We start from the raw sequence: 21,175 nt of genomic DNA on the forward strand, positions 1-21,175 counted from the left end.
ATCAATACTACCTATACAGACATGAATTAGACCCTTTTCGCAATTCCTCTCAACCGGACATATCCCAACCATTGGCTACCATCTTCAATTCTGGTGACGGCGGTCTGGAGCACATCACAGATCTGCTCAATCGCTGCCTCCCGTTTCTCCGGAGGTAGCACGCCGAGCAACTGCGAACCCATGAGTCTGACCCATCCTGCCAGTCCCCCGCCAGCACCAGCAGTTAATTTGGTGGGTCGATATTCTGTTTCGATTTTATCGACCTGGAAGCCGACTTTTTCCAAGGCATCCTTCATCCACACGTCGGAAGGGAAGAACCATGGATTTGCCTCTCTAACCTTCTCCGGCGAAACACCTTGGTACACAAGCGCATAGAACACAGCCGTCATCACTTCTGCTATACATCCGTGACCACCCATCTCAAAAACATACGTTCCACCGGGCTTGACGCTGCTGTATATACCACGAAGGGTGGACATGCGCGTGGACTCATCCCGCAGAATCCAGTGCAATGCTGCATTAGATATACTGTAGAAACATAATTAAGCAATGAACAAACACACTCTTTTCGAGAAATCTTACACCTTATCCCAAGTTCCATCGGCAATAGCCGTCTCTTGTCCCAAAAAGCGGCAATCCACAATACGAAACTCTGCTTTGGGCCCGCCATAATCCCTTGTGGCTGCCTCAATCATCGCAGGTGATGAGTCAATCCCCAGCACTGACTGTACGGCAGGCAGGAAGTTTCCCGTGAAGATGCCATCACCGCAGCCAATGTCTAGGACTTTGTCTGTTGGTTGGGGGTCGAGGTATTTGAGGAGAGTCTGGGTTAATTGGGGCACGAACGACGCAGAGGCTGAGTAGGCCTGGTAGTTAAAGAGCTTAGTTAAGATTCCTTTCGCAATACGTACAATGAGTTCATTACCTCCGGAGTCCATGGATTCTCAGACTGCTGGTTATTGGATGTCATCTTGGATGCGGGGATAACGTCTTGGCGTGGGGAAGCTACTGTGAGTTCAACAACTGGAACAGCCAAGAAATGCGACTGATTCCTGTAAGGCAGATTGAGTAGTGAGCGTGTAATGCGTATCGAGGAATTGGAAATACATCTTTGTAGAGATGACGCCGGGTTTATCTTCCTCAAACGTTCAACCGAGGCGCCGATGTCGGAGCGAGTGTACGTAGAGAGCAGTTACTCAGGCATCTCCACCTTCATTCAAGTATGAGGCAGCATTGGGAAGTTCAATCAGATACTGCATTATAAAAGTTATTTGACCTGTGATAAAGCTAAGTAAGACCTCGATCCTATCACCCCGTCGATTGTCCTCCAAATCCATCGAACCATCAGAAAACATGCATGAAAAGCAATGGAGATATCTAGTCGGAAAAACCATCAATTTCATCATCAAAGGTGCCATCCTCGTCTCTATCATTATCGAATTCTGCAGCGCCACTGAGGCCTGCAATCCGATTGAGGTACCATTGCATCTGCAGGAGCGCATATGATGGGAGTGGATGGGTCATGGGATCAGAGGTCCGGAGCGTTATCACTGTGCCCGAAGTTATTTTCTGACCGGTGGCACAATTGAAAAGCTTCCCATTCTGGTGGATTGAGTCAGGACATGGGATCAGCGATGGACGCTCCAGAATAGAAACTATATCTCCCACTTAGGGGCGCGGCATCCAAAAGTATACCACGTCCATGGACTTGCCATCATCGGATGGCTTGTGAGGAAAGAGTGCAAATCGAGCATTACCCCAGTATCCGTGTGCCTGTCTCGTCATGGTGATCAGGTTTTGGAGGATTTCGGTGCCATTGGGTTCAAGTTCGTCTTTCCAAGCTTCGACCTTATCTTGGGTCCAAAATATGCGCAAGGTTGCCCAGAATCGACGCATTTGGATGTCATTTTTCTGACGCTTGTTCAAATCTTGGGGATAAATATGACACACTTCAAGAAGATCACCGGCACGGGTTATTTGGCACCGACCTTCATCTCGGGCAATGCACTCCAAAAATCAGCTGGTTGCTCAGATTCAAGTACGAGAATACTTACCGCCTCGGAGAGCTTTCTGTCTCTACTGTAACCTTGAGGCTTAGAGGTGGCAGCTTCTGAGCTTGAGCTTTCTGGTATAGACCCTGGCTCGGTTTTCCTACGGTCGTTGGATTCTTCCTCGCTCACTCTGACGGGACGAGCGAGCCCTATGGCAAGTTAGCCATGTCAACATAATAAATTGCTTTCATCAACTCACACAGCCGCAGCACCGAATCAAAGTCTTCGTGAAATTCAAGCGCTCTCTTGGATAGCTCTTGGAAAACAGGTAACAATGATGCGCCTTTAACCAGATGGCGAAGTCGTTCTATGTCTGCGAACCACAGAAACAGCCATAAAGAGGTACTGATGCTATCGATTTCGTAGATTCGACTGATTTCGGAAATCAGACCAGCTCTGTCTGGATGCTCAAGCTCTGGGGCTGCAGACATCTCTTTTCGCAGGAACTTTTCAATGCAATGGTGGTCTGTCACCTTGCCTCTAAGGTTAGATCACTTTTTGGTATGTGGTTGAGTAGAAAGTATGAAGGGGAGACAAGGACGCCAAAGCATAACCATCAGAATAGAGGAAGATAGAGGTCTGTGATGAGATAGATAATTGGAGATGAAATGGTCCAAGAGAAAGGTATAAAAGGCTCATTTTGGAGCGTGAATGGTTCTAGGCAGCAATACTTGAGAAGGTGAATTGAAGCCATCATAATGACCTATACAGGAACTGCAGAAATCATTCATCAACGAGGGAATGAAAACTATCTTATCACTGTATCTTAGTGAAGGTAGAGACAGTGATAGCAGTTAGTATATCAATTCGAAAAGATTAAAAGAATAGAGCGTAATTTGCATACTATCTGATATTCTACGGCCTGAAAATATAGATAAAGTCAAGGGATAAAACTACATTCCATAGAGAAATAAATGGCCTAGAGTAACACAACAAACGCCAGAAGATAGGTACTGCATTTTTAGAATCCAGGAAATCCAAACTGCTGTACAGGGGTACAACGAGTGTTGTATATCCTTCAAGAATGACATCATATGCCATATCAAGGGAACGGAAATGCGCGGTTCCAGTTTCCATTATTTCCACGGTGGATCTATCTGATCCATTATTAATATGGGGCTATATCCACTTGACAAAGTCGCCGAGGTTCAAAGTCGGGGCAATTCACCACAATATATATAGTCCATCACAGTCCCTACGAAGTGCGGTATCAAATAGTTGATCAAAATAAAATCAAGAAAATGCCTTACACCGGCCAGTGCAATTGCGAGAGTATTCGCATTACCCTGCCAGAGAAGCCTGCTAATTGCATGCTATGTCACTGGTATTAGTTTCGAGGAAGTGTGTTATCATGCCAGGCTAACGGATTCTTCCAGCACCAACTGTAAAAGAGCCGGTGGTGGCCGTGAGTATAATCCCACCTCGGACTGACAATGCGATGGCTTATACATCCAGCTTGTTCGCTCAATTACGTCGTGGACCTTGATGATATGTCAGTCGAAGATCCAACAGGGGCTCTGAAAATCTTCAACGACACCAAGTCTCTCAGTGGAAACGTCGCGCAAGTAAGGCGCCATTTCCATCTGCTGTTTTATGTCCACTGTGCTAATATGTCCTGATAGCGACACTTCTGTTCCAACTGTGGAAGGTATGTTTCTTATTCCATTGCGATGCGAGACGGTCGCTCATCAATATGCTCAACAGCCCAGTTGTCACCAAGACCCCTGGCGTTCCTGGAAAGGGTTTCTTGAAGGCTGCTTTGTTTGACAGCATTTCCCCTCCAGGCGGCCATTTCTTCGAGCAAAGCAAACTGGAGTGGTTCAACGCACATTTGTGATTGATGAAGGATGGCTGGGTATGCATACGCTAAGGTGCTAAGGGGGCAGCGTGGAGTTTGGGGTTTGGATCGAGGTGAGGAGAGGCGTTCTGTGGGTTGAAGAAGTGTCAGTTTCGGCGTTGTTTGAGAAGGGGTTTAAGACTTAGCGAGAATACCAGTGTTTTAGACTCCACAGATCGTCAGGCCGTTAATCCTTTCTGCATGTCATCAATTAGTGTGCCCGTATTTGCTGTGTAGACAAGCTGGTCGGTCAACACAACTGGAGGAGACGCGGCGATTTCGTCAAAACAGCCTGCGATGGTGTGATTCTGCCGCAGCCTCTGATTGGCCAATTCCGAATGTCCCTGCAGACTGGCAACAGACCATAAAATAAGCATCGTCAGTCTTCGTTTTCAACTCTCGCCAAGGCCATTGATATCAGAAACCTGGAGAAGATGGAGTCGAATGGTGGAGTTCCCCAGACGGTCGATCGTGGTCGTCGTGGTTCAAGCCCACTCCGGGGATTTCCGACCGTGGACTCTCTTCCGCCCAGCAGCTCCATTGGACGAGTCACAGCCCGCGGATTGCGTCCTCGACCAGCGCAACCTCCCAGCCCAGGAACTCGCAGGACGTGATGACAGTGTCGATTTACCCCTCGTTTGCGATAAAGAATGGTTCATCGGGATGATCATCAGCCGGAATGGGGTTTCGGGCCCCTCTCGAACCCCGTGAGTGGCACGAGACATCGATCGCCCATCCGCAGCAGTCTCAGCGAACCGGATACTCTCGAGCTGCATGAGATCCAAACTCACGAGGAAAACGACGACGAGGAGGTCTCGGGGGCTTCCATCTCCTCGGGGGAATATCGAATCACGACTCGTCGCACAGTGTCTCGTACCAGCCGATGCAGTAGCGAAGAAAGCAAGGGGCTCTGGGGCCGTGTGAAAAGGTTTTGGACGCGGAATGTCGTTCTGACAGTACCGCAGAAGAGCAACCGTGACCACTTTGGTTAGTTACACCGTCCAGGGAAGTGATATTTATGTATCACAACAACGTGGAGGCAGAAAGTCGTGCGACGGTATTCTGACATCATCCAGCGCTGGAACGAACATTTCTCGCCTACATCCGCACCTCGGTGATGATTGCAATGCAGGGAGTTTTAATAGCACTGCTCTTTCGGCTACAACGAAGAACCGCACAGCCGAAAAAGGGACCGGGATTCTACGAGATTGGCATTCCACTTTCAATCGCGTATCACAGTGTGGCCCTACTGGTGGCTTTAATCGGTGCAAATCGCTTTTGGAGACAGCAACATGCAATAGGGCTGGGAAAAGTACATGTGGGCGGTTGGGAGTTGAACGTTATAGGGTTTTTGATAGCGGCAGTGAGTATTCTCTTGGTGTTGATTGCTGTCAACTATATGGTACTAATCTGAACGCAGCTTTTGATATCGACTTTGATTTTGACTGTTTATGCAATAATAAATATCGATAAACGTCCTTTGTGATAACGTGCCGATGTATATTGCGTTCTTTAAAAATATTATTACTTAATTAATAGGTTCTTCGCAGTGATATTCAACCATCTCCCTACAGCAAGATTAGGCTGAACAAGAGACTAGTCGACCAAGACGCATCATCACTATCTGATGTCCCCTTGAATATACTGGGCGCCAGGTAGTTGGCATAGTCCTCGGTAAGAAAGTCAACACCGTGGACTTCAAGTTTGAGGTCACAACCTCACTGGAAGAGAGAAATTCATAGCATGCCCTTCGCCAAAATATTATCATATATATCATGTATCCATCTATATCATACAAAACATCAATCCGCTGCAATATCATCAGCCATTACTCGACATTTGACAGGCCGCAAGAGCAAGCAAGATGACCGCAAAAACAGTCTGCCTCTTCTCCCACTCGCCCATGATCATGCACATCCCTGTGGCTATAATGACGTCGTAAAATCTGGTGAGATGGAGATCACCACTTTGACAAGCCCAGGGATCTTGCTTGGTGTGCGCCGTACGGTCCAGCCCGAATTCATGCAGGAGCTTCGAGATTTCTGAGTCAAACGTGATCAAACTTCCGTATTGCTGTGAGCCGAAGCTGCTTGTATACTGGGCCAAGAGAACCTCTCTTGTTTCTTGATGGCCCTCAACTTCTGACGGTTTGGCATCATATGCAGGTACAACTGGGACCATGGCAACAAGCTTCAAATGCGTCAACGGCAGCAAGTCCCGCAATTTCTTGTCAGCAGGCACATCACTCGTGCCCTTCCATGCAAAATCGATATTTCCAAACCGGAACTGATAGCAGCGCGTATTCACCGAAAAAGGCGACTCCCAGCTCAGATTCACAGCCTGCTCTGCCCGCATCGGGATATGTTCCTCCTCATCCTCCTTCCTCTTCTCAACCTCGCTTTTGTTCAAATTCCTCCTCTTCCGCTTCTCATTCACATCCCGATGATAATACTTCCCCGATTCATACCAAGCTCGCCACGAACGAACTTTATATCCCTTCAGCGCACAATCATCATCGAGCGAATTATCCCGATTACTCCGATTCTCCCACCTCACCACGCCCCTCCGATCCAGCGCCTTCCCAATATCATCCCCAAACTGAATATTCCACCTCTTCCAGAACCAGTCATCATTAATGAGACAGATTGGCTCGCAGCTCTTCGACCCCCCGCGACGGAGGGTTCGTGCGGGGTTGTGGAAGGCCAGAAACGGGACGTGGATGAAGTAGGTGTCTTTGGCGGAGTGAGGGGAGGCGATCTGGTGGATGACGGATCGCGATTTCCGACGTGGTACGTGGACGGGGGAGATGAGGATGTGCTCTTTTACGCCTTCGTGGTAGATTTGGTAGGTGGTGGTGGTTGTTGTGTAGAGAAGGTTTTGGATGGATGGTTTGGGGGCCGTTTCGGGCTGTTTTTCTTTTCGTGAGAATAGCTTCATGGTGTGCTGTTAAATAGTTTAATTGATGTTTGATCAAATAAATGATTCGATTCTGGTGCGTTATCCCCGTTTAAATAAATCGTCACTCTGATCCCTACACTAGATAAAGTCACCTGAAACAAGCGTGGCTGTGTCGGGCGTTGTTTGCGCCCTGCTTGATAGCTTTTGGCCCCCATGGAGGAAATTCGCCTTACTGGTAGGGAAAATGCCCTTCACAGCCCTGTTGATAGATTAAAAATGCCTGAGAATAACTTTTTAGTCTTATTTTAGGTTAATGGTGTGATAAAAGGCTTGTTTTGTGATTTGGGGTCGATGATTGCTATTCGTCGGCTCGGTTATATATCCCCAGCGAAGGAAGAATAAACAATACTGTCTTCAGCTCAGCCACGATTAGGGGAATTTAATTGAGAATTAAGTTATTCAGTGAGTTACTATTTATTTGAATATCTCAGGATTATAGTAAACCGATATAGTCTTGTGCAACGATGCCCAGTCCAGCAACAGCCACAAACAAGGCCAACCCACTATTCAAAGTAAACAATGCACCAGCATTGGAAGTTGGACTGGAAGAACCACTACTCGTACTTGTTGCAGCAGTCACTTGAGTGGCAGTCTATGCATAGCAATTAGCCCCCAAATCCAACCGAACCCAAAGATAGACTCAAGGGATAAAAATAACACCTAAAAGCAGAAGACATACCGAATTCGAGACCCCAGTAGCAGTAGCTACCGCACCCGAGGTAGCAGATGATGCACTCGGCGTGGCATTATCACCACAAGCCTTGGCCGCGGCAGCGACGTCGTCTCCGTAGTATTGCCAGATATTGTATGCCAGAGCGCAGTCGAGACAGTCGGCTAGTTCGGTGGTGTATGTAGAGTTGGAGCAGTAGTTGTTGGTATCGGCGATGACGATGACGCCGCCTATTAGCATTAGATGGGATACAGCTATACAGAGAGTAGGTGACATACCACAGTCTGCATGGCAGTTATACAGGGGACTTCCTTTTGTGATTGTTTCTCTTCTTGATATCGGGAAGGAATCGGGCAATTTCCAGGCAAGTGATGGAGGAAGTGATGCTGCGAGAGTGAGAAGAAGGGTGAGGATTTGCATTTTGGTGATGTTGAGAGAAGGATGGTTGATTATATATTATGAGCAGTAGAAGAGAAGTAGCAGGAATAAATATTTAAACGATGGGGGAACAGTGCTTATAACTACAGCTTGAGCTGTATAGACCATGTGGTACGATCAGCATCGCTTTTATCTCCGAGAGTCCACTCTGACTCGCTTCAAGAAATAAGACATCTACTCCACCGTTCCACGCTATGATATTTACCGAACATATGCCAAGGGTTAATGGGTTGATTCTAGTTGAGACATTGTATTGATGCAGACATACGGTGAGGAGCAGGAAGTAAACGAGGATGGAAAACACCGGCAAAAGTAAATAGATTAATCGCGCACCAGGATGATTGATTGGAGAAGTTTTCAGCCGACTGTAGTCTGGGCTGATTTTGCTCAAAAACACTTTCATTCTACTCTTGATAATATGACATCCTTATACTTTTTTCTCTGTAGCAGTTTGTCCTCCGGCCCACTGTCATTTATCAAGAAGAAAGAGGCATATCCTTCCATACCACCTGGGTTGAGAAAAAGATCTCAAGACCAGCACATTCGGGACAGAGGACCAGATCAGGTCGTTGAAAATCCAAGTGGACTCTCTTTATCAGATCAAAATCCAACAGCCTATCGCTTCCAAACCCATGTTTGATCTCTTTCACATGACGCAAAGACCCCAATTCCCTTGAATTGACAGAAACTTCGGAACCTGCGGCTTCCATTACCGCATTGGGATGTGGATTACTGAATCAACCAATAAACGTGAGAGACAACATCTTATCAATCTAATCTGATCTGACGCCGGCTGAGCTGTTCCGAGTGTTTTTGACGTAAATTAATATGGAAACTGTGGTTTTAATATATTCTGTCTTGGTGTCCTGACAGATGGCTTTTTTTTTCGGGAGGTGCCGACTTTTCATCTATCCTACAGTCGGATATATCGGTAAAGCGGGGCTGTCATCCTCGCTCATAGAGAGTGATATACTTGTATGTTCGTTTATCAGGTAGCAGCTGTAGGGTATATCCGAGTTCTTGTATATAAACCAGCATACAACCAAAATACCAGACATTCTCGTCTACTCTGTACAATTTACTCTACTTTCCTTTGATAACAATATGCCCCCAAGACTACTCACAACTCTCCTCGCCGTGGCCGGCATCCTCACTCCCCACGTCCAAGCCGCAGAGGCTACAGACATGGGCGCTGCTGCTTTCTTATGGCCACCAGATAGAGCATGGGGAGCTGTGCAAGACACCACTGCGCCGTGTGGTTCATCGGCTGGCGTTACGAATCGGACGGAGTTTCCACTGAGTATGTCTACAGGTATCATCCAGTTATAGTTACATGGCTGATCTCTGCATAGCAAACGGCGCCGTCTCTCTAGTCCTCCAGACAGAATCATATACAGTCAATCTAGCAGTCTCCTACGAAGACGGTGAGCCCACCCCCTTCAACCACTATACTAGATAGGTAGCTAATGATAAACAGACCCTACAAGCAACTCCGACTTCACAACGATAGTATCCGGATCCGCCTTCCCCGACCTCGACCCAGGCCACGAATGCTACTCCGTGCCAAACCCGCCATCAAACATCACCTCCGGTGCAAACGCAACTCTGCAGCTGGAGTACGTTTCTGATTTCGACAATGATGGGAATGAGACGTACTATGCCTGCGCGGATATCACATATGTTGATCTGAGCGAGTTCACGACGAGTATTCCGTGTTTTAATGTTACGGAGGATGATACATCGTCGTCGTCGTCGACGTCGGCGTCTACTGCGTCATCAACGGCTACTAGTGATAGTAGCTCGGGTGGATCAAGTCTCTCGAAAGGTGCCATCGCGGGTATCGTGGTGGGAAGTGTCGTCGGTGCAGCGTTGATCGGGGCAGCATTGTTCTTTGGGGGACGGTACTGGCAGAAACGAGTTGATCATGAACATGCCGTGGCGTTGAGGATGATGAATCCGGATTCTGTGCAGAAGACGTGGTCTGCTTCGACGGCTGGGCCGCAGAGGATTTAGTTACTTGATGGGTTGTGATGAGGTTATTGTTCTGAGATCGAATTATTTATACGTGTCTTACCACGCAGGTCATGAATGCTCTATGCAGTGTATTATGATGTGCTATGATCTTGTCTATCTATCATGCATTGGTGTACCAAGTCTACTCCAAAAATGAATGCCCCCCAATAAACAAAAACGGCGAAGGAACCCGAATGCCCCCCTCATACAGCCTCCAAATAATCGGATCAATCCAGACCGGGGTAGCCCACGCTAGAAATGACAACACCCAGACATATCCCAGGATCTGCCTGAGTTTACCCCCAGTCTTTGAGCAGAACTTCTGGAAGATAATCTCGGCGATAATGGCGGGAACCTGGAGGACGAAGAACCACAAACTCCCGGTCTCTTCGAGGGGGACGGTGAAGCCCATGTCCATGAATGCGTGGACGAGACCGGACATGAAGAAGACGAGGAAGAGACGGATGTAGCAGGCTGCGAGGGTCCCTCTGGTTAGACGGAGGAGGGAGAAGAGGAGACAGTCTGTGCTTGCGACAAGGGGTCTGCGGAGGGATTGATGCCATGCAGATCTGATGATGTTAGTTTATACTATATTATAGTGAAGTGTAAAGAATGACTGACCTCCAAAACTGCCGAAGGGAATACGCCTCACTCAACGAACCACTAACAGGCGGCCACGCAGCAGGCGAACAAACACCCAGCGCAACACAAATCACCCCAACAGCGTTATACGGAAGGATAATCGCCGATCTGGTCAAAATCCCAAACGACAGCGTAAACGACGCCTGAACCAAGATACTCTGCAGCGTCGTCGCAGCAGACGGGATCATCACCCGCTTACTCCTCGCAATCTCGGGCATCACCTCCGCCAGTCCAGGAAAGGTGGTTTCGACGGTGAAGAAATGCAGCATCGCGGCTGCTATGCATACTTCCAGTCCGCATTTACCGATAAACGCAAGGCGAGAGGGGATGTAGTTGCGATCATTTTTATCAAATTGAGGCACATACGCGATCTGCCAGGGTGTATGCACGCGACGATAGTTGAAAGCGATGTTGAATGACCAGCCGAATTGTCTGAATATCGACGGTGCAGACTTTTCACTGCCGTTTGATGCTTTTTTCTCCCACTCAATCTGCTCCTGGTAGGACACGCGACTCAACAAAAGCAAATCAATCGCATTAAGCACATTCACCCATCCCATCGCTGCGAGTGGTCCTCCCAATTTCTTGTCTGCGTCTGGGCTGTTGACGGCCGCTTGGACCGACCAGGCCAACGCAACAGCTGCGACCACCGCTGCATGGCGGAGGAGTGAGTGAGGCGAAGTAAAAGAAGCCGTCAATCCGGTGATGGCTTGGATGAGAAGCCATTGAGGCAGTGGAAGAGACCACGAGGGTGAGTCGGCCATGTTGATGATGATGTTGTTGATGTTGTTGAAAAGGGGAAAAGCTCCGTCAGATTAAAAGCAGCAAAAAAAGGTGGCTGGGGATCGACGGTGGAGCACATCACGAACTATTGATTTGAGGTTATTTACTCATAGCTGATACCATCTCTATTTCATCTGGAAGATATTTGAACATTGAACATGGATATTTATTAAAATTGATCCAGCAGCGATGTCGGAAATATCTGTCACCGCCATTCCATCCCACCTTGTAGCACAATGCCACTATCGTCAGGTATCAACCCCATTATGCCATTGTTAATTATATAGCAAAAGTCTTTGATTCAAATCACGATGGATTGTGATAATTACTACAATAATTAACGACGGAAATGATAAGCTTGAAAAACACTGACACCCAAAGTGTGGTTCCCCGCAATTGCGATGAAGTATGGATGACCTCATTTGTCATTTGCCATCGCATCGAGTTCTCGCTGAAAACAGACAATCCCCTCATGATTCAACTCTATTCAGCTCTTCTAGACTATCGAATAAAGTTTGTCTCAGCTTTGGGATGGACATTTAAGCTGCTTCCTTCCCGGCTTCTTCTTCTTCTTCAATCATTCAACTACTCTAATTTCTAACACAACTACAATACAACACCAACAAAATGGTAAAAAACCTGGTAAGTATTCACACTTTTCATGAATACTCTATTATTAACGTCTCAGACCTTCGACATCCGCTACGACAATGAGCTCGCCCACGAGTACTACGGCGATGGCGAGAAACTCACAAAGAAGTACATCTACCCATCTTGTATATCTAACATGAGCTGCACTGACAAAACCAGTTTGGAAAATATCTACCACGACAAGCATGTCCAGTTCCCAAAGGAATACGACTCCACCCAAACCTATCCTCCTATTCATTTCATGAGGTATGTTGTCTTATCTTGATGAATCGTATCCAGCTGACTCTATAGTGTCACCGCCGAGGATGATACTTCGGCTGATGATCTGAGGAAGGTTCAAGTGCCCCATGGATTGAATGTTGAGATTTTGGACTTTGACGAGTAATTTGGAAAGATCAGGTAGTTACTACACATGAATAATTATCAGGATAATTAAATCAAATGGATAATCTCACCGTTTCATCCGGATGATGCTAGTTCTATAATAAGTCGATGCCGTTGAGATGCAGGGTGACAAATCTGGCCAGCTGGAACTGCTGCTTCGTCGAGAAACTGGGATACCTGGTTTATTATCGTATAGCATAATACTGAACTCAATTCACCCTGAGTGCTGCATGAGCTGTGACAGGTCTTATTCATGTTGTGTTGGGATTATCAATTCATCTCCCTATATTGTATGCTCTTATACTTACTCGTTATTGTAATAAGTTTAATATGAATAAACGATATAGACGATGATTATACTAATAGCTAATAAATTTAAACAAGACGATACCGTATCCTATCTGCTCTATGTTAATAGCTCATGCAAGCTGCATAGCACGCCAACTCAATAAATCTCCGAACTCCCCATGAAGTCGGATTGGCGGTCACGTTCACCAGCTGGCGATGCTCGATATTCGTCCATAAAGCCTGCTGATCGCCCATGGTTTCTTCTTCAATCACTCCTCTCCCTGGAAAGCCTCAGCTGGCAGGATCAGATTCAAGATGAAGTCCTTGCGGTGGTCGGCTGTTCTCCTGTCTGTGCTTGCTTTGGCAGATTTCTCCATCTGCTCGACTGAGTCAGATGAGGTTGAGGTTTCGTCGAGCTCGTTGGAGTCCGAGATTCCCTTGACGACGGAGGAGACGGACTTTTCGTCGGTTTGGTCTGACGAGATTCCCACTGCTTCCGTTGAGGGGGATCTTCCATCTACTTCGGAGGAACCGGATGCAGCAGAGTCTGGGGACTCAAAAGTCGCTGAAGAAGCTGAGCTTCCTGAGTTTGGATCGGAGCCGGAGACTCCATCGCTGCCAACTCTTCAGGTATGTCCATCTCAGATGACAAGACATGATGATCATACTGACTGTATAGCCCTTCGACGCCGCTGCCCACTCCGCGTATGGCAAAACACCCACCGGAGAGAGAATTCTGGACATCATCCCCGTCGTCCGTGACGGCCTCACCTGTCCCTCCGGCATGGAGCCCGCAACCTCAAACTCGTGGGATGGCATCCACCAATGCGAATATGGCGTCTACAGCGCCCAGATCCCCAAGCAATACCAATCGAGCGATTGGCAATGCTGCTATAGCGAGCAGGGGTCCTTTGTCCTGTCTGTCCCCGGCGAGCCATCAGAAAGCTATCCCACCTGGGACACGCGGTACATTCTGGACGAAGCGCCGTGCTGTCGGGGATTGAGCGAGCAAGACGCACTGTTCGACGCATCCAGCAAACAATGCCAGTACGGCAAGGCTGTTCTGAACCTCCCCGGCTCCGACTATCTCACCAAGTGCTGCTGGGATGAGGAGCTGAACAACTGGAGCATCCACTTGAAGCAGCACTGGCCGTTCAAGACGATGCCCGTGAACAAGGAGTGGGCGCAGGATGTAGGATTCGGCCATGCAACGCTCATCGTGAAGCACGCCAACATCTACGGGCACCATATCGATCTCGCTGTTCAGGGCGTGTTTGGCGATCTGTTCGATGAAACCCGTACAGTGAGATTGGCGTTCAGCCATAAGTGGACTCGCGTGACGCGGTTCGAGGTCCGGGTGCCGATTCTTTACTCCACGCTGTATATTGATGTCGAGTCGGTGGTTAATGAGGATAACACGGTCTCGTTGAGGATTCACTGGACTGGAACGAAGTTGTTGGTGGGTCTGAATGAGAGTACGTTTGTGTTGCGGTTTGATTCGTCTGACTTTAAGGGGTTGATGGAGACGTATCCGGCTTGTTAAGTATGATGATGTGATGACTGAGGTTATTTTGGTTGTGTTTCTGGTGTGGATTCTCTTCTATGTCCATCTTCGTTTATGAAATAATAGTTTATTGATCCTGAGAATGAATTCAAATGATATATTTTATATGCAATGAATGGTGTTGGTCCAGGCACCCGTGCCAGCAGTGGAAGGCTGCAGTCAACTTTCCTTTCTCCCCACGACTTTTTCCACTCAAAATTCCCAGTTCAACAGATTAGAGCTTTTAACCGTCGAAAATCATGCCTGAATGGTCCTTTGACTTCACAAGCAGGATACGGAAGATTAACAAAAGGCCCATCAAGGTCGAGAAACAACTGAGGGAAGATACCTGTGATAGCTTTGGAGTGCGGCATGTCCTGACGCTGGCACGCTACCTTGACACGGACGAAGAGGTCATGCTGAAGATTCGCTACGAGTAAGTCAATACGCTATAGTGAAATGAAGAGTAATCCTACTGATTACGGCATCCAGTCTGGATCCAAAAACATACGATATCGAAGACGTTGAAGAGAACAGAGAAGAGGTTGAACAAGACTTTTGGAATGAGATTGATGGGGTCAACATTGTCCATGAAATCGGCCATGGACCTGGATATATTGACCATGTCTCACAGCCTGCTGGCCCAAGATTCCCATATCCTAATGGCTGGGTGGACTTCATCGTCATGTCAAGAGTCCCTGGAGAGAACCTGGAGGATATATACCGTGGCCTCTCTCGTGACCAGCTTGAGAGCATTCGAGAACAGCTTGCTTTTATCTTTGAGTAAGTATAGCAAGCCCTGATCAAAACTGAATAATTTCTAACTCACCCCACCAGGCACATGCGGCAGAATTGCGCAGCGCTGGGTATCCAGAACCCGAGGTTCCTCCAATATGACAGACAAAATGATAAGGTGTAAGGTATATTCCTGGCGCGATTGGTCTGCTATTTTAACTTTTCTAGGTACATCGTCGATTTCTCGTCTCTATGCATCATAGATCCGTCGCACCCGAGCTCCAAGCCTATTACCGTTAATGACGCATGGGTGCTTGAATTCGGCATGTGGCCAAAGAGCCATTTCGAGCCTCTTCAGTGACCGGTGCAATAGATACACAGATTGAGCTCAATCTGTCGGTTGAGGAAAATCAGGGAGATGGGGCATCTCATCTACTTGCTCATGTTATATGTCTACGTATGAATAGGTTAATATAGCAGTCCTTGCTTTCTTTTCATTGTCCTACAATGGAAACAGTAACCTATATAAAAACGACCAGTCATAGTTCATCGCCTGAATCTAATAAGAAGGCCTATTATGAGACTAAAAAATGAAAGGGATAGCAGGCGGAAGAGGTTGCATTGAATGTCCACAACTCAGTGTTGGTCCAGACAGGCACCCGGCCAGCCAACTACAGGAAGGTAGGAGGACGTTCTGATGATAGAAAAAAAAGAGTTTGATGCTATTCTAGATACCCTCTATGTTGCTAAAAGGTTGAATCCAATGACAAACATGCTATCGGGTGTGATGGCATGCGAAGCAACGGGGTCTGTGAGCTTCAAGTGGATGAAATCGACGAGATACCCGATACGATGAGACGGATACCGACTGTGAAAAGGTAAGGCAACCTACGACTTGTCATTTGGCCTGTCATACCTCACAGACAGGATCCTGTTTATACAAGCCCTTTCTTTTTTTCCGCAAGTGACTGGATAACGATTAGAATATCAAACACCAAAATAGGGGAACACACTCGAGGATAACAGCCAGCTGCTCAAACGAAAGTTGGTTGTCGCCTTGGACTCTCGATATGACCAACATATCCACGCAACCATCAGGGTAAGGGAACGTCTGTCCTGCGGGTTGAGTCGCATGGTCAATATATTTGGGCCCGTGGTGTATCGCTTGGACAGCTTCAACAGCTTCCACCTCATGGATGAACATCACGTCGGCTTTTTCTCGATTGGCTTTGGGGTCTTCGATGTTGAAGAATGTAGAGTTGACACTGGCATTTCCATCAGCAACACAATGTTCATCAAAGGATGATACTCATAACGTATTTTAAGCATAATATCCTCATTAGTGTCAAGATCGCGAGCAAGACTCAGGACATGGCGCTGCCCAAACCGAATGTTTAAGAACTCAGCCAGTTGCTCTTCAATCTTGACGCCCCTTGGTTGATTTTCCGGAGCCTGTCGGTGAGCCTGTCAGTGAATTCAAAGTCCCAGATCGGCATGATGAACGAGTGATACCGCGTGGTATGGGGCTTGGAAGCTTTGAAGGGAGAGTGGGGGTGTAAGGAGATTGGGGTTGAGTGAACGGGAGTCAATCCCGGTTAATATCGCGGACAAGCTGGGTAAGCCTGACTATTAAGATCGATTATCATGATATTTTCAAAGTACAGATATCGAAAACAAAGTTTTGGTCTTTGTCTAATTTTAGTAAATGCGATACTATGACCAGTCGTGGTTGATCAAACCTAATAATCCAACTGGTGACGTCATCGACACGGATGTAACACTACACCCCAGAAACCACATAAACCACCATCCACCATCTCCCCATCCTCACCTCACTCAAAATAAAATATCCAATTCTACCAAAATGGTCCATCTGAACAAAGTCCAAAAGCGACAGGGTCGTCGACCTCCTCCCAGCCAGACCGACGAAGACACCCTCTCGGGCAATGTCTACGGCACGCGATTCGCAGCCGAGGAACTGCCTCATCATGAGATTGCAGAGAGGGAGATGCCGCCTGAGGTTGCGTATCGGATGATTAAGGATGAGTTGAGTTTGGATGGGAATCCGTTGCTGAAGTATGTTTACGGCTACTTTTCATGGTGATGGTGTTAATATGTGCAGTCTGGCGAGTTTTGTGAATACGTATATGGTACGCCTCATTTATATTTGAAGACACGCAAGCTAAGAAAAACAGGAAGACGAAGTCCAACACCTCATGAACGACGCCATGAGCAAAAACTTCATCGACTACGAAGAATACCCCCAAACCGCAAACATCCAAAACCGCTGCGTGAACATGATCGCCCGTCTCTTCAACGCGCCCACCGACACAACCAACTCCAACCAAGACGCCATCGGCACATCTACCATCGGCTCCTCAGAGGCCATCATGCTCGGAACTCTCGCCATGAAGAAACGCTGGCAAAATCGCCGTAAAGCAGAAGGCAAAGACTGGCACCATCCAAACATCGTCATGAACAGCGCCGTGCAGGTCTGCTGGGAGAAAGCCGCGCGGTATTTCGACGTCGAGGAAAAGTACGTGTATTGCACGGAGCAGCGATACGTGATTGACCCCAAAGAAGCGGTGGATTTGGTCGATGAGAATACGATTGGGATCTGTGCGATCCTGGGCACGACGTATACGGGGCAGTATGAAGATGTCAAGGCGATTAATGATTTGCTGGTGGAGAGGAACATCGACTGTCCGATTCACGTTGATGCGGCCAGTGGGGGGTTTGTGGCGCCGTTTGTGAAGCCGGAGCTGGAGTGGGATTTTCGACTGGAAAAGGTTGTTTCGATTAACGTGTCTGGGCATAAATATGGATTGGTATGTCTTCATATTCATAATGGACATCACACTGACGATCCAGGTCTACCCCGGCGTGGGCTGGGTCTTCTGGCGCGCCCCAGAATATCTCCCGCAAGAACTCATCTTCAACATCAACTATCTCGGTGCCGATCAAGCCAGCTTTACCCTCAACTTCTCCAAAGGCGCATCCCACGTTATCGGCCAGTACTACCAGCTCATCCGACTGGGTAAACACGGCTACCGCTCCATCATGCGCAACATCACCCGGATAGCCGACCATCTCGCCTCCGAACTAACAAAACTAGGCTTCATCATCATGAGCGAGACAAGCGGGAAAGGCTTACCCCTTGTGGCATTCAGACTGAAGAATGACGAGAACAGACTCTTTGATGAATTCGCCATTGCCCACGTCCTCCGTGAACGCGGGTGGGTGATTCCGGCGTATACGATGGCACCGCATAGCAACAAGCTCAAGATGATGAGGGTTGTGCTGAGAGAGGATTTCAGTATGAATCGGTGTGGTGTGTTGATAGAAGATTTCAAGTCTGCACTCAAGACGCTGGAGGAGATGGATAAGACGATGATAGAGAAGTGGACTCTGTATGTTCTTTATTTTACAAATTGATGATATGGAGAGCTAACTGTATAGACATCGGTTGAGCAGAACGAACACGGCCAGGTCGAAGAGACATTCGCATTACAAGAACGAAAAGCATTCATTGCAGGGCAAGACTGGGAAGACTCATGCTGTATGCTAAGTAGTATTTCATAATTAACCATTCAGCATCTCCAAGTCCTCCATCTTTCCATAATCCTTCCGATTCGAGATAATCCGACTCGGATGGAAGATATGAAACACAACACAGCAGACAAACATCAACACTGCATCAAAGATATATAAAAACGCCTCATGGCTCTGAAAGTATCCCGTCGTCCCCTGCACGTACTCAATAACGCGGTATACAGATCTCACCATGATAAGCACACTAACAGCGTACAAAACACCCATATATCTCGCCCAGGGGATATCCATGGTAAGCGACGCCTGCGTAGGCGAAGAGTTCATCCGACGATGAAAGACCACGGACACGATAATGAAGAACCCAAAGAACAATATCTGCACGATAAGTCCGCCGATGATGACGTTATTTCCCAGATTGACTTTATCTTCTGATTTTGCGGTGGCGAGCATTCCACCTCCACCGCTTTGGATGAAGAAGGAGAGGACATCGCCTGTGACGAAGATCTTGGTGAGCCATGATGGTCGGATTAGAGAGCGGGAATCGCCACGAAGGAGTCGAATGATTCGTCCGAGGATCATGTATATCGATGCGGAGAAGAGGGATGGAGCGAGTAGGAGTAGCAAGCTCTGGCCGATGTATGGAGGAGTGGTCCAATTGGGGGTTTGTTTTGCGCTGAAGTAGCGGGATGTGTAGCCAAATGCTTCGACTGGGATGGGTTAGAGATGTTCAATTGATAGATAGATTGGGATTGACATACACATCCCACCGATGACGAAGGGGATAAAGTACCAGGTTCGTCGTTTGAACATTTGGAAGATGTGAAAGGCAGTCGTGGCTCCGAAGATGGCTGCAAAGAGCACTGCCGCGCCAGTGGAGGGGTCATAGTTGTATAGTTTGTAGGAGCTGCTCATTGTGAATAATTGCAGAATGATGGCGTTGAGGATGTCGAGGATGGAGGTAGATATAGAAAAATCTGCTGTCTGTATCCTCCATAATCAACACTGATCTATTATTATGGCCAAAACGGACTAATATAGGCTATTCGTACTTCGTAAACAAATCCTGCGTTGGTCTGAATCTGGACCCATATTTCGTATTCCTTTCCCGATTCGGCCATGGGTACGACATTGTATATCTTCGACTATAGACAATAGTTGTTGGAAACTATTTTAAACTCTCACTTCCCACTTTTATTCCTTTCATACTCATTCAGAACATTCATAATGGAATTCACACTCTACTACTACAGCCCCTCCAGTGCCGCTGCTGGCATCTTTGTCGGCCTGTTTGGCATCAGCACCATACTGCATTTCTACCAGTTCATTCGAACCAGAACATGGTTTATGATTCCATTCTGCATCGGAGGCATCCGTACGTAACATCTAACTGTGTCTACTATCAGCACTAACCCTCTCTAGTTGAAACAATTGGATATGTCGGCCGTCTTCTATCCTCTATTGAAACACCCAACTGGACCACTGGCCCTTATGCCATGCAAAGTTCCTTGATCCTCATTGCCCCCGCTTTCATAGCTGCCAGTATCTATATGGAACTGGGGAGAATCATCTACCTGCTTGATGCGCAAAAGAGTTCCATCATCAGACTTACCTGGCTAACCAAGATCTTTGTGGCTGGCGATGTTATTTCCTTTTTGATGCAGGCATCAGGTACGGTCCCATGTACTCTCACCTTTATAAGATCAGTCCTAATAAAGCATAGGAGCCGGCCTCATGATCCAAGACACCTCCAACCCCTCCACCGGCGAACACATCATCATCGGCGGCCTCTTCGTCCAAATCATCTTCTTCGGCTTCTTCCTCATAACCGCCGTGATCTTCGAAATCCGCCTCGCAAATTACAAAACCCCCAAGTCAATCGACCTCGCACACATCTGGCATCGACACATGCGCGCCCTCTACATGAGCAGCATCCTCGTCCTCATCCGCTCCGTCGTGCGTGTGGTCGAGTACCTCCGGGGCTATGATGGGTATTTGATGAAGAATGAAGTATTTATATATGTGTTTGATGCTCTGTTGATGTTTTTGGCGATGGTGGTGCTGCATGTTACGCATCCGAGTGAGATTAATGCGTTGTTGGGGAGGGGGGTGTGGTTTTTTGAGAGGGGTTTTGTGGTGAGGGGGGTGAGTCCGGTTGTTGTGACGGAGCGGGTTTAGGCTGGCTCTTTTTTTGTGATTTATATCTTGTTATATGGTTGATAATATGATGATATGATATGATATGATACAGCAGGCAGAATTGTTTCTCGTAGTTGAACCGCATTTGGTAAAGTGAACGAATACGAGATCCACTTTGAGTACATACGAAGTACGAATTCGATCGATGGGACCTTGAGGGTTGAAGAGGTTTTTCCGAGTTCTTTCTTTTCTTCTAGAAGCTTGCGGGATTGTTCTAGAATATCTTCTTTTGTTCCTGGTGCTGTCGATCGATTGAGTTTCATTACATAGAGGTGGAAATATATATTGTGTTGTGTGCTACACTGGAAGCTAAGATAAATGTGATATATTGGATATACCACTCTTTGCAATCCTAAATATAAATAAGAGAATACTCTCACCATTTTATCTCCATCCTTCATCTAAAGATATCCCATTTTGTTGATGATAGCATC

General features: G+C 47.3%; 15 protein-coding genes across 15 annotated transcripts; 8 read left to right on the forward strand and 7 right to left on the reverse strand.

Moving 5' to 3' along the window:
* Positions 1-26: 26 nt before the first annotated feature.
* Positions 27-970, reverse strand: ASPWEDRAFT_176324 (class I SAM-dependent methyltransferase; the record flags this gene model as incomplete). The annotated part of the gene is made up of 3 exons (XM_040831485.1): positions 27-528; positions 583-866; positions 926-970. The coding sequence occupies 3 exons, from the start codon at positions 968-970 to the stop codon at positions 27-29; spliced, it is 831 nt and encodes a 276-aa protein (XP_040684911.1).
* A 407-nt stretch (positions 971-1,377) lies between these two features.
* Positions 1,378-2,741, reverse strand: ASPWEDRAFT_187153 (HNH endonuclease signature motif containing protein; the record flags this gene model as incomplete). The annotated part of the gene is made up of 4 exons (XM_040832168.1): positions 2,251-2,741; positions 2,055-2,200; positions 1,696-2,007; positions 1,378-1,602 (listed from the first exon to the last, which is right to left on the reverse strand). Exons 1-4 carry the CDS (start codon positions 2,480-2,482, stop codon positions 1,378-1,380), a joined length of 915 nt encoding a protein of 304 aa, XP_040684912.1. The 5' UTR covers positions 2,483-2,741.
* A 551-nt stretch (positions 2,742-3,292) lies between these two features.
* On the forward strand, positions 3,293-3,888 carry ASPWEDRAFT_176326 (GFA family protein; the record flags this gene model as incomplete). The annotated part of the gene is made up of 5 exons (XM_040831486.1): positions 3,293-3,375; positions 3,428-3,456; positions 3,507-3,616; positions 3,674-3,699; positions 3,756-3,888. The coding sequence occupies 5 exons, from the start codon at positions 3,293-3,295 to the stop codon at positions 3,886-3,888; spliced, it is 381 nt and encodes a 126-aa protein (XP_040684913.1).
* A 216-nt stretch (positions 3,889-4,104) lies between these two features.
* Positions 4,105-5,513, forward strand: ASPWEDRAFT_688999 (DUF202 domain-containing protein). The gene is made up of 3 exons (XM_040838993.1): positions 4,105-4,875; positions 4,965-5,251; positions 5,309-5,513. Exons 1-3 carry the CDS (start codon positions 4,539-4,541, stop codon positions 5,372-5,374), a joined length of 690 nt encoding a protein of 229 aa, XP_040684914.1. The 5' UTR covers positions 4,105-4,538; the 3' UTR covers positions 5,375-5,513.
* On the reverse strand, positions 5,482-6,885 carry ASPWEDRAFT_45206 (uncharacterized protein). The gene has a single exon (XM_040836466.1). It carries the CDS (start codon positions 6,823-6,825, stop codon positions 5,710-5,712), a length of 1,116 nt encoding a protein of 371 aa, XP_040684915.1. The 5' UTR covers positions 6,826-6,885; the 3' UTR covers positions 5,482-5,709.
* Positions 6,886-7,279: 394 nt separating this feature from the next.
* On the reverse strand, positions 7,280-7,956 carry ASPWEDRAFT_72214 (uncharacterized protein; the record flags this gene model as incomplete). The annotated part of the gene is made up of 3 exons (XM_040839232.1): positions 7,795-7,956; positions 7,526-7,746; positions 7,280-7,438 (listed from the first exon to the last, which is right to left on the reverse strand). Exons 1-3 carry the CDS (start codon positions 7,934-7,936, stop codon positions 7,280-7,282), a joined length of 522 nt encoding a protein of 173 aa, XP_040684916.1. The 5' UTR covers positions 7,937-7,956.
* Positions 7,957-9,070: 1,114 nt separating this feature from the next.
* Positions 9,071-9,961, forward strand: ASPWEDRAFT_93592 (copper acquisition factor BIM1-like domain-containing protein; the record flags this gene model as incomplete). Its single annotated transcript, XM_040839597.1, has 3 exons — positions 9,071-9,254; positions 9,307-9,378; positions 9,432-9,961. Coding segments are annotated over 3 exons (786 nt in total), but the record flags the coding sequence as incomplete, so codon positions are not given.
* A 148-nt stretch (positions 9,962-10,109) lies between these two features.
* Positions 10,110-11,373, reverse strand: ASPWEDRAFT_176331 (wax synthase family protein; the record flags this gene model as incomplete). The annotated part of the gene is made up of 2 exons (XM_040831487.1): positions 10,110-10,536; positions 10,589-11,373. 2 exons carry the CDS (start codon positions 11,371-11,373, stop codon positions 10,110-10,112), a joined length of 1,212 nt encoding a protein of 403 aa, XP_040684918.1.
* Positions 11,374-11,696: 323 nt separating this feature from the next.
* On the forward strand, positions 11,697-12,465 carry ASPWEDRAFT_689083 (uncharacterized protein). Its single transcript, XM_040838994.1, has 3 exons — positions 11,697-12,034; positions 12,081-12,289; positions 12,335-12,465. Exons 1-3 carry the CDS (start codon positions 12,020-12,022, stop codon positions 12,426-12,428), a joined length of 318 nt encoding a protein of 105 aa, XP_040684919.1. The 5' UTR covers positions 11,697-12,019; the 3' UTR covers positions 12,429-12,465.
* A 565-nt stretch (positions 12,466-13,030) lies between these two features.
* On the forward strand, positions 13,031-14,258 carry ASPWEDRAFT_176333 (uncharacterized protein; the record flags this gene model as incomplete). Its single annotated transcript, XM_040831488.1, has 2 exons — positions 13,031-13,345; positions 13,395-14,258. 2 exons carry the CDS (start codon positions 13,031-13,033, stop codon positions 14,256-14,258), a joined length of 1,179 nt encoding a protein of 392 aa, XP_040684920.1.
* Positions 14,259-14,518: 260 nt separating this feature from the next.
* ASPWEDRAFT_176334 (uncharacterized protein) lies at positions 14,519-15,354 on the forward strand (the record flags this gene model as incomplete). Its single annotated transcript, XM_040831489.1, has 4 exons — positions 14,519-14,694; positions 14,751-15,041; positions 15,096-15,173; positions 15,222-15,354. The coding sequence occupies 4 exons, from the start codon at positions 14,519-14,521 to the stop codon at positions 15,352-15,354; spliced, it is 678 nt and encodes a 225-aa protein (XP_040684921.1).
* A 359-nt stretch (positions 15,355-15,713) lies between these two features.
* On the reverse strand, positions 15,714-16,655 carry ASPWEDRAFT_45210 (uncharacterized protein). The gene has a single exon (XM_040836468.1). The coding sequence runs from the start codon at positions 16,195-16,197 to the stop codon at positions 15,973-15,975; it is 225 nt and encodes a 74-aa protein (XP_040684922.1). The 5' UTR covers positions 16,198-16,655; the 3' UTR covers positions 15,714-15,972.
* Positions 16,656-16,857: 202 nt separating this feature from the next.
* Positions 16,858-18,561, forward strand: ASPWEDRAFT_118529 (glutamate decarboxylase; the record flags this gene model as incomplete). The annotated part of the gene is made up of 5 exons (XM_040828832.1): positions 16,858-17,069; positions 17,116-17,143; positions 17,189-17,821; positions 17,865-18,403; positions 18,453-18,561. 5 exons carry the CDS (start codon positions 16,858-16,860, stop codon positions 18,559-18,561), a joined length of 1,521 nt encoding a protein of 506 aa, XP_040684923.1.
* A 14-nt stretch (positions 18,562-18,575) lies between these two features.
* Positions 18,576-19,525, reverse strand: ASPWEDRAFT_163125 (RTA1 domain-containing protein; the record flags this gene model as incomplete). Its single annotated transcript, XM_040829841.1, has 2 exons — positions 19,304-19,525; positions 18,576-19,252 (listed from the first exon to the last, which is right to left on the reverse strand). Exons 1-2 carry the CDS (start codon positions 19,455-19,457, stop codon positions 18,576-18,578), a joined length of 831 nt encoding a protein of 276 aa, XP_040684924.1. The 5' UTR covers positions 19,458-19,525.
* A 106-nt stretch (positions 19,526-19,631) lies between these two features.
* ASPWEDRAFT_62490 (RTA1 domain-containing protein) lies at positions 19,632-21,165 on the forward strand (the record flags this gene model as incomplete). The annotated part of the gene is made up of 4 exons (XM_040838658.1): positions 19,632-19,917; positions 19,965-20,213; positions 20,266-20,670; positions 21,149-21,165. Exons 1-4 carry the CDS (start codon positions 19,770-19,772, stop codon positions 21,163-21,165), a joined length of 819 nt encoding a protein of 272 aa, XP_040684925.1. The 5' UTR covers positions 19,632-19,769.
* Positions 21,166-21,175: the final 10 nt, after the last annotated feature.

Source organism: Aspergillus wentii (assembly GCF_001890725.1).
Source record: "Aspergillus wentii DTO 134E9 unplaced genomic scaffold ASPWEscaffold_8, whole genome shotgun sequence".
NCBI classification, from domain to species: Eukaryota; Fungi; Ascomycota; class Eurotiomycetes; order Eurotiales; family Aspergillaceae; genus Aspergillus; species Aspergillus wentii.

Coding starts and splice junctions, on each gene's coding strand:
- ASPWEDRAFT_45206 (XM_040836466.1), bottom strand. CDS start 6,825: ATGAAGCTATTCTCACGAAAAGAAAAACAGCCCGAAACGGCCCCCAAA.
- ASPWEDRAFT_45210 (XM_040836468.1), bottom strand. CDS start 16,197: ATGTTCATCCATGAGGTGGAAGCTGTTGAAGCTGTCCAAGCGATACAC.
- ASPWEDRAFT_689083 (XM_040838994.1), top strand. Junction 12,290..12,334: donor CCTCCTATTCATTTCATGAG/GTATGTTGTCTT, acceptor CTGACTCTATAG/TGTCACCGCCGAGGATGATA.
- ASPWEDRAFT_688999 (XM_040838993.1), top strand. CDS start 4,539: ATGGTTCATCGGGATGATCATCAGCCGGAATGGGGTTTCGGGCCCCTC. Junction 4,876..4,964: donor GAGCAACCGTGACCACTTTG/GTTAGTTACACC, acceptor GACATCATCCAG/CGCTGGAACGAACATTTCTC. Junction 5,252..5,308: donor TAGGGTTTTTGATAGCGGCA/GTGAGTATTCTC, acceptor ATCTGAACGCAG/CTTTTGATATCGACTTTGAT.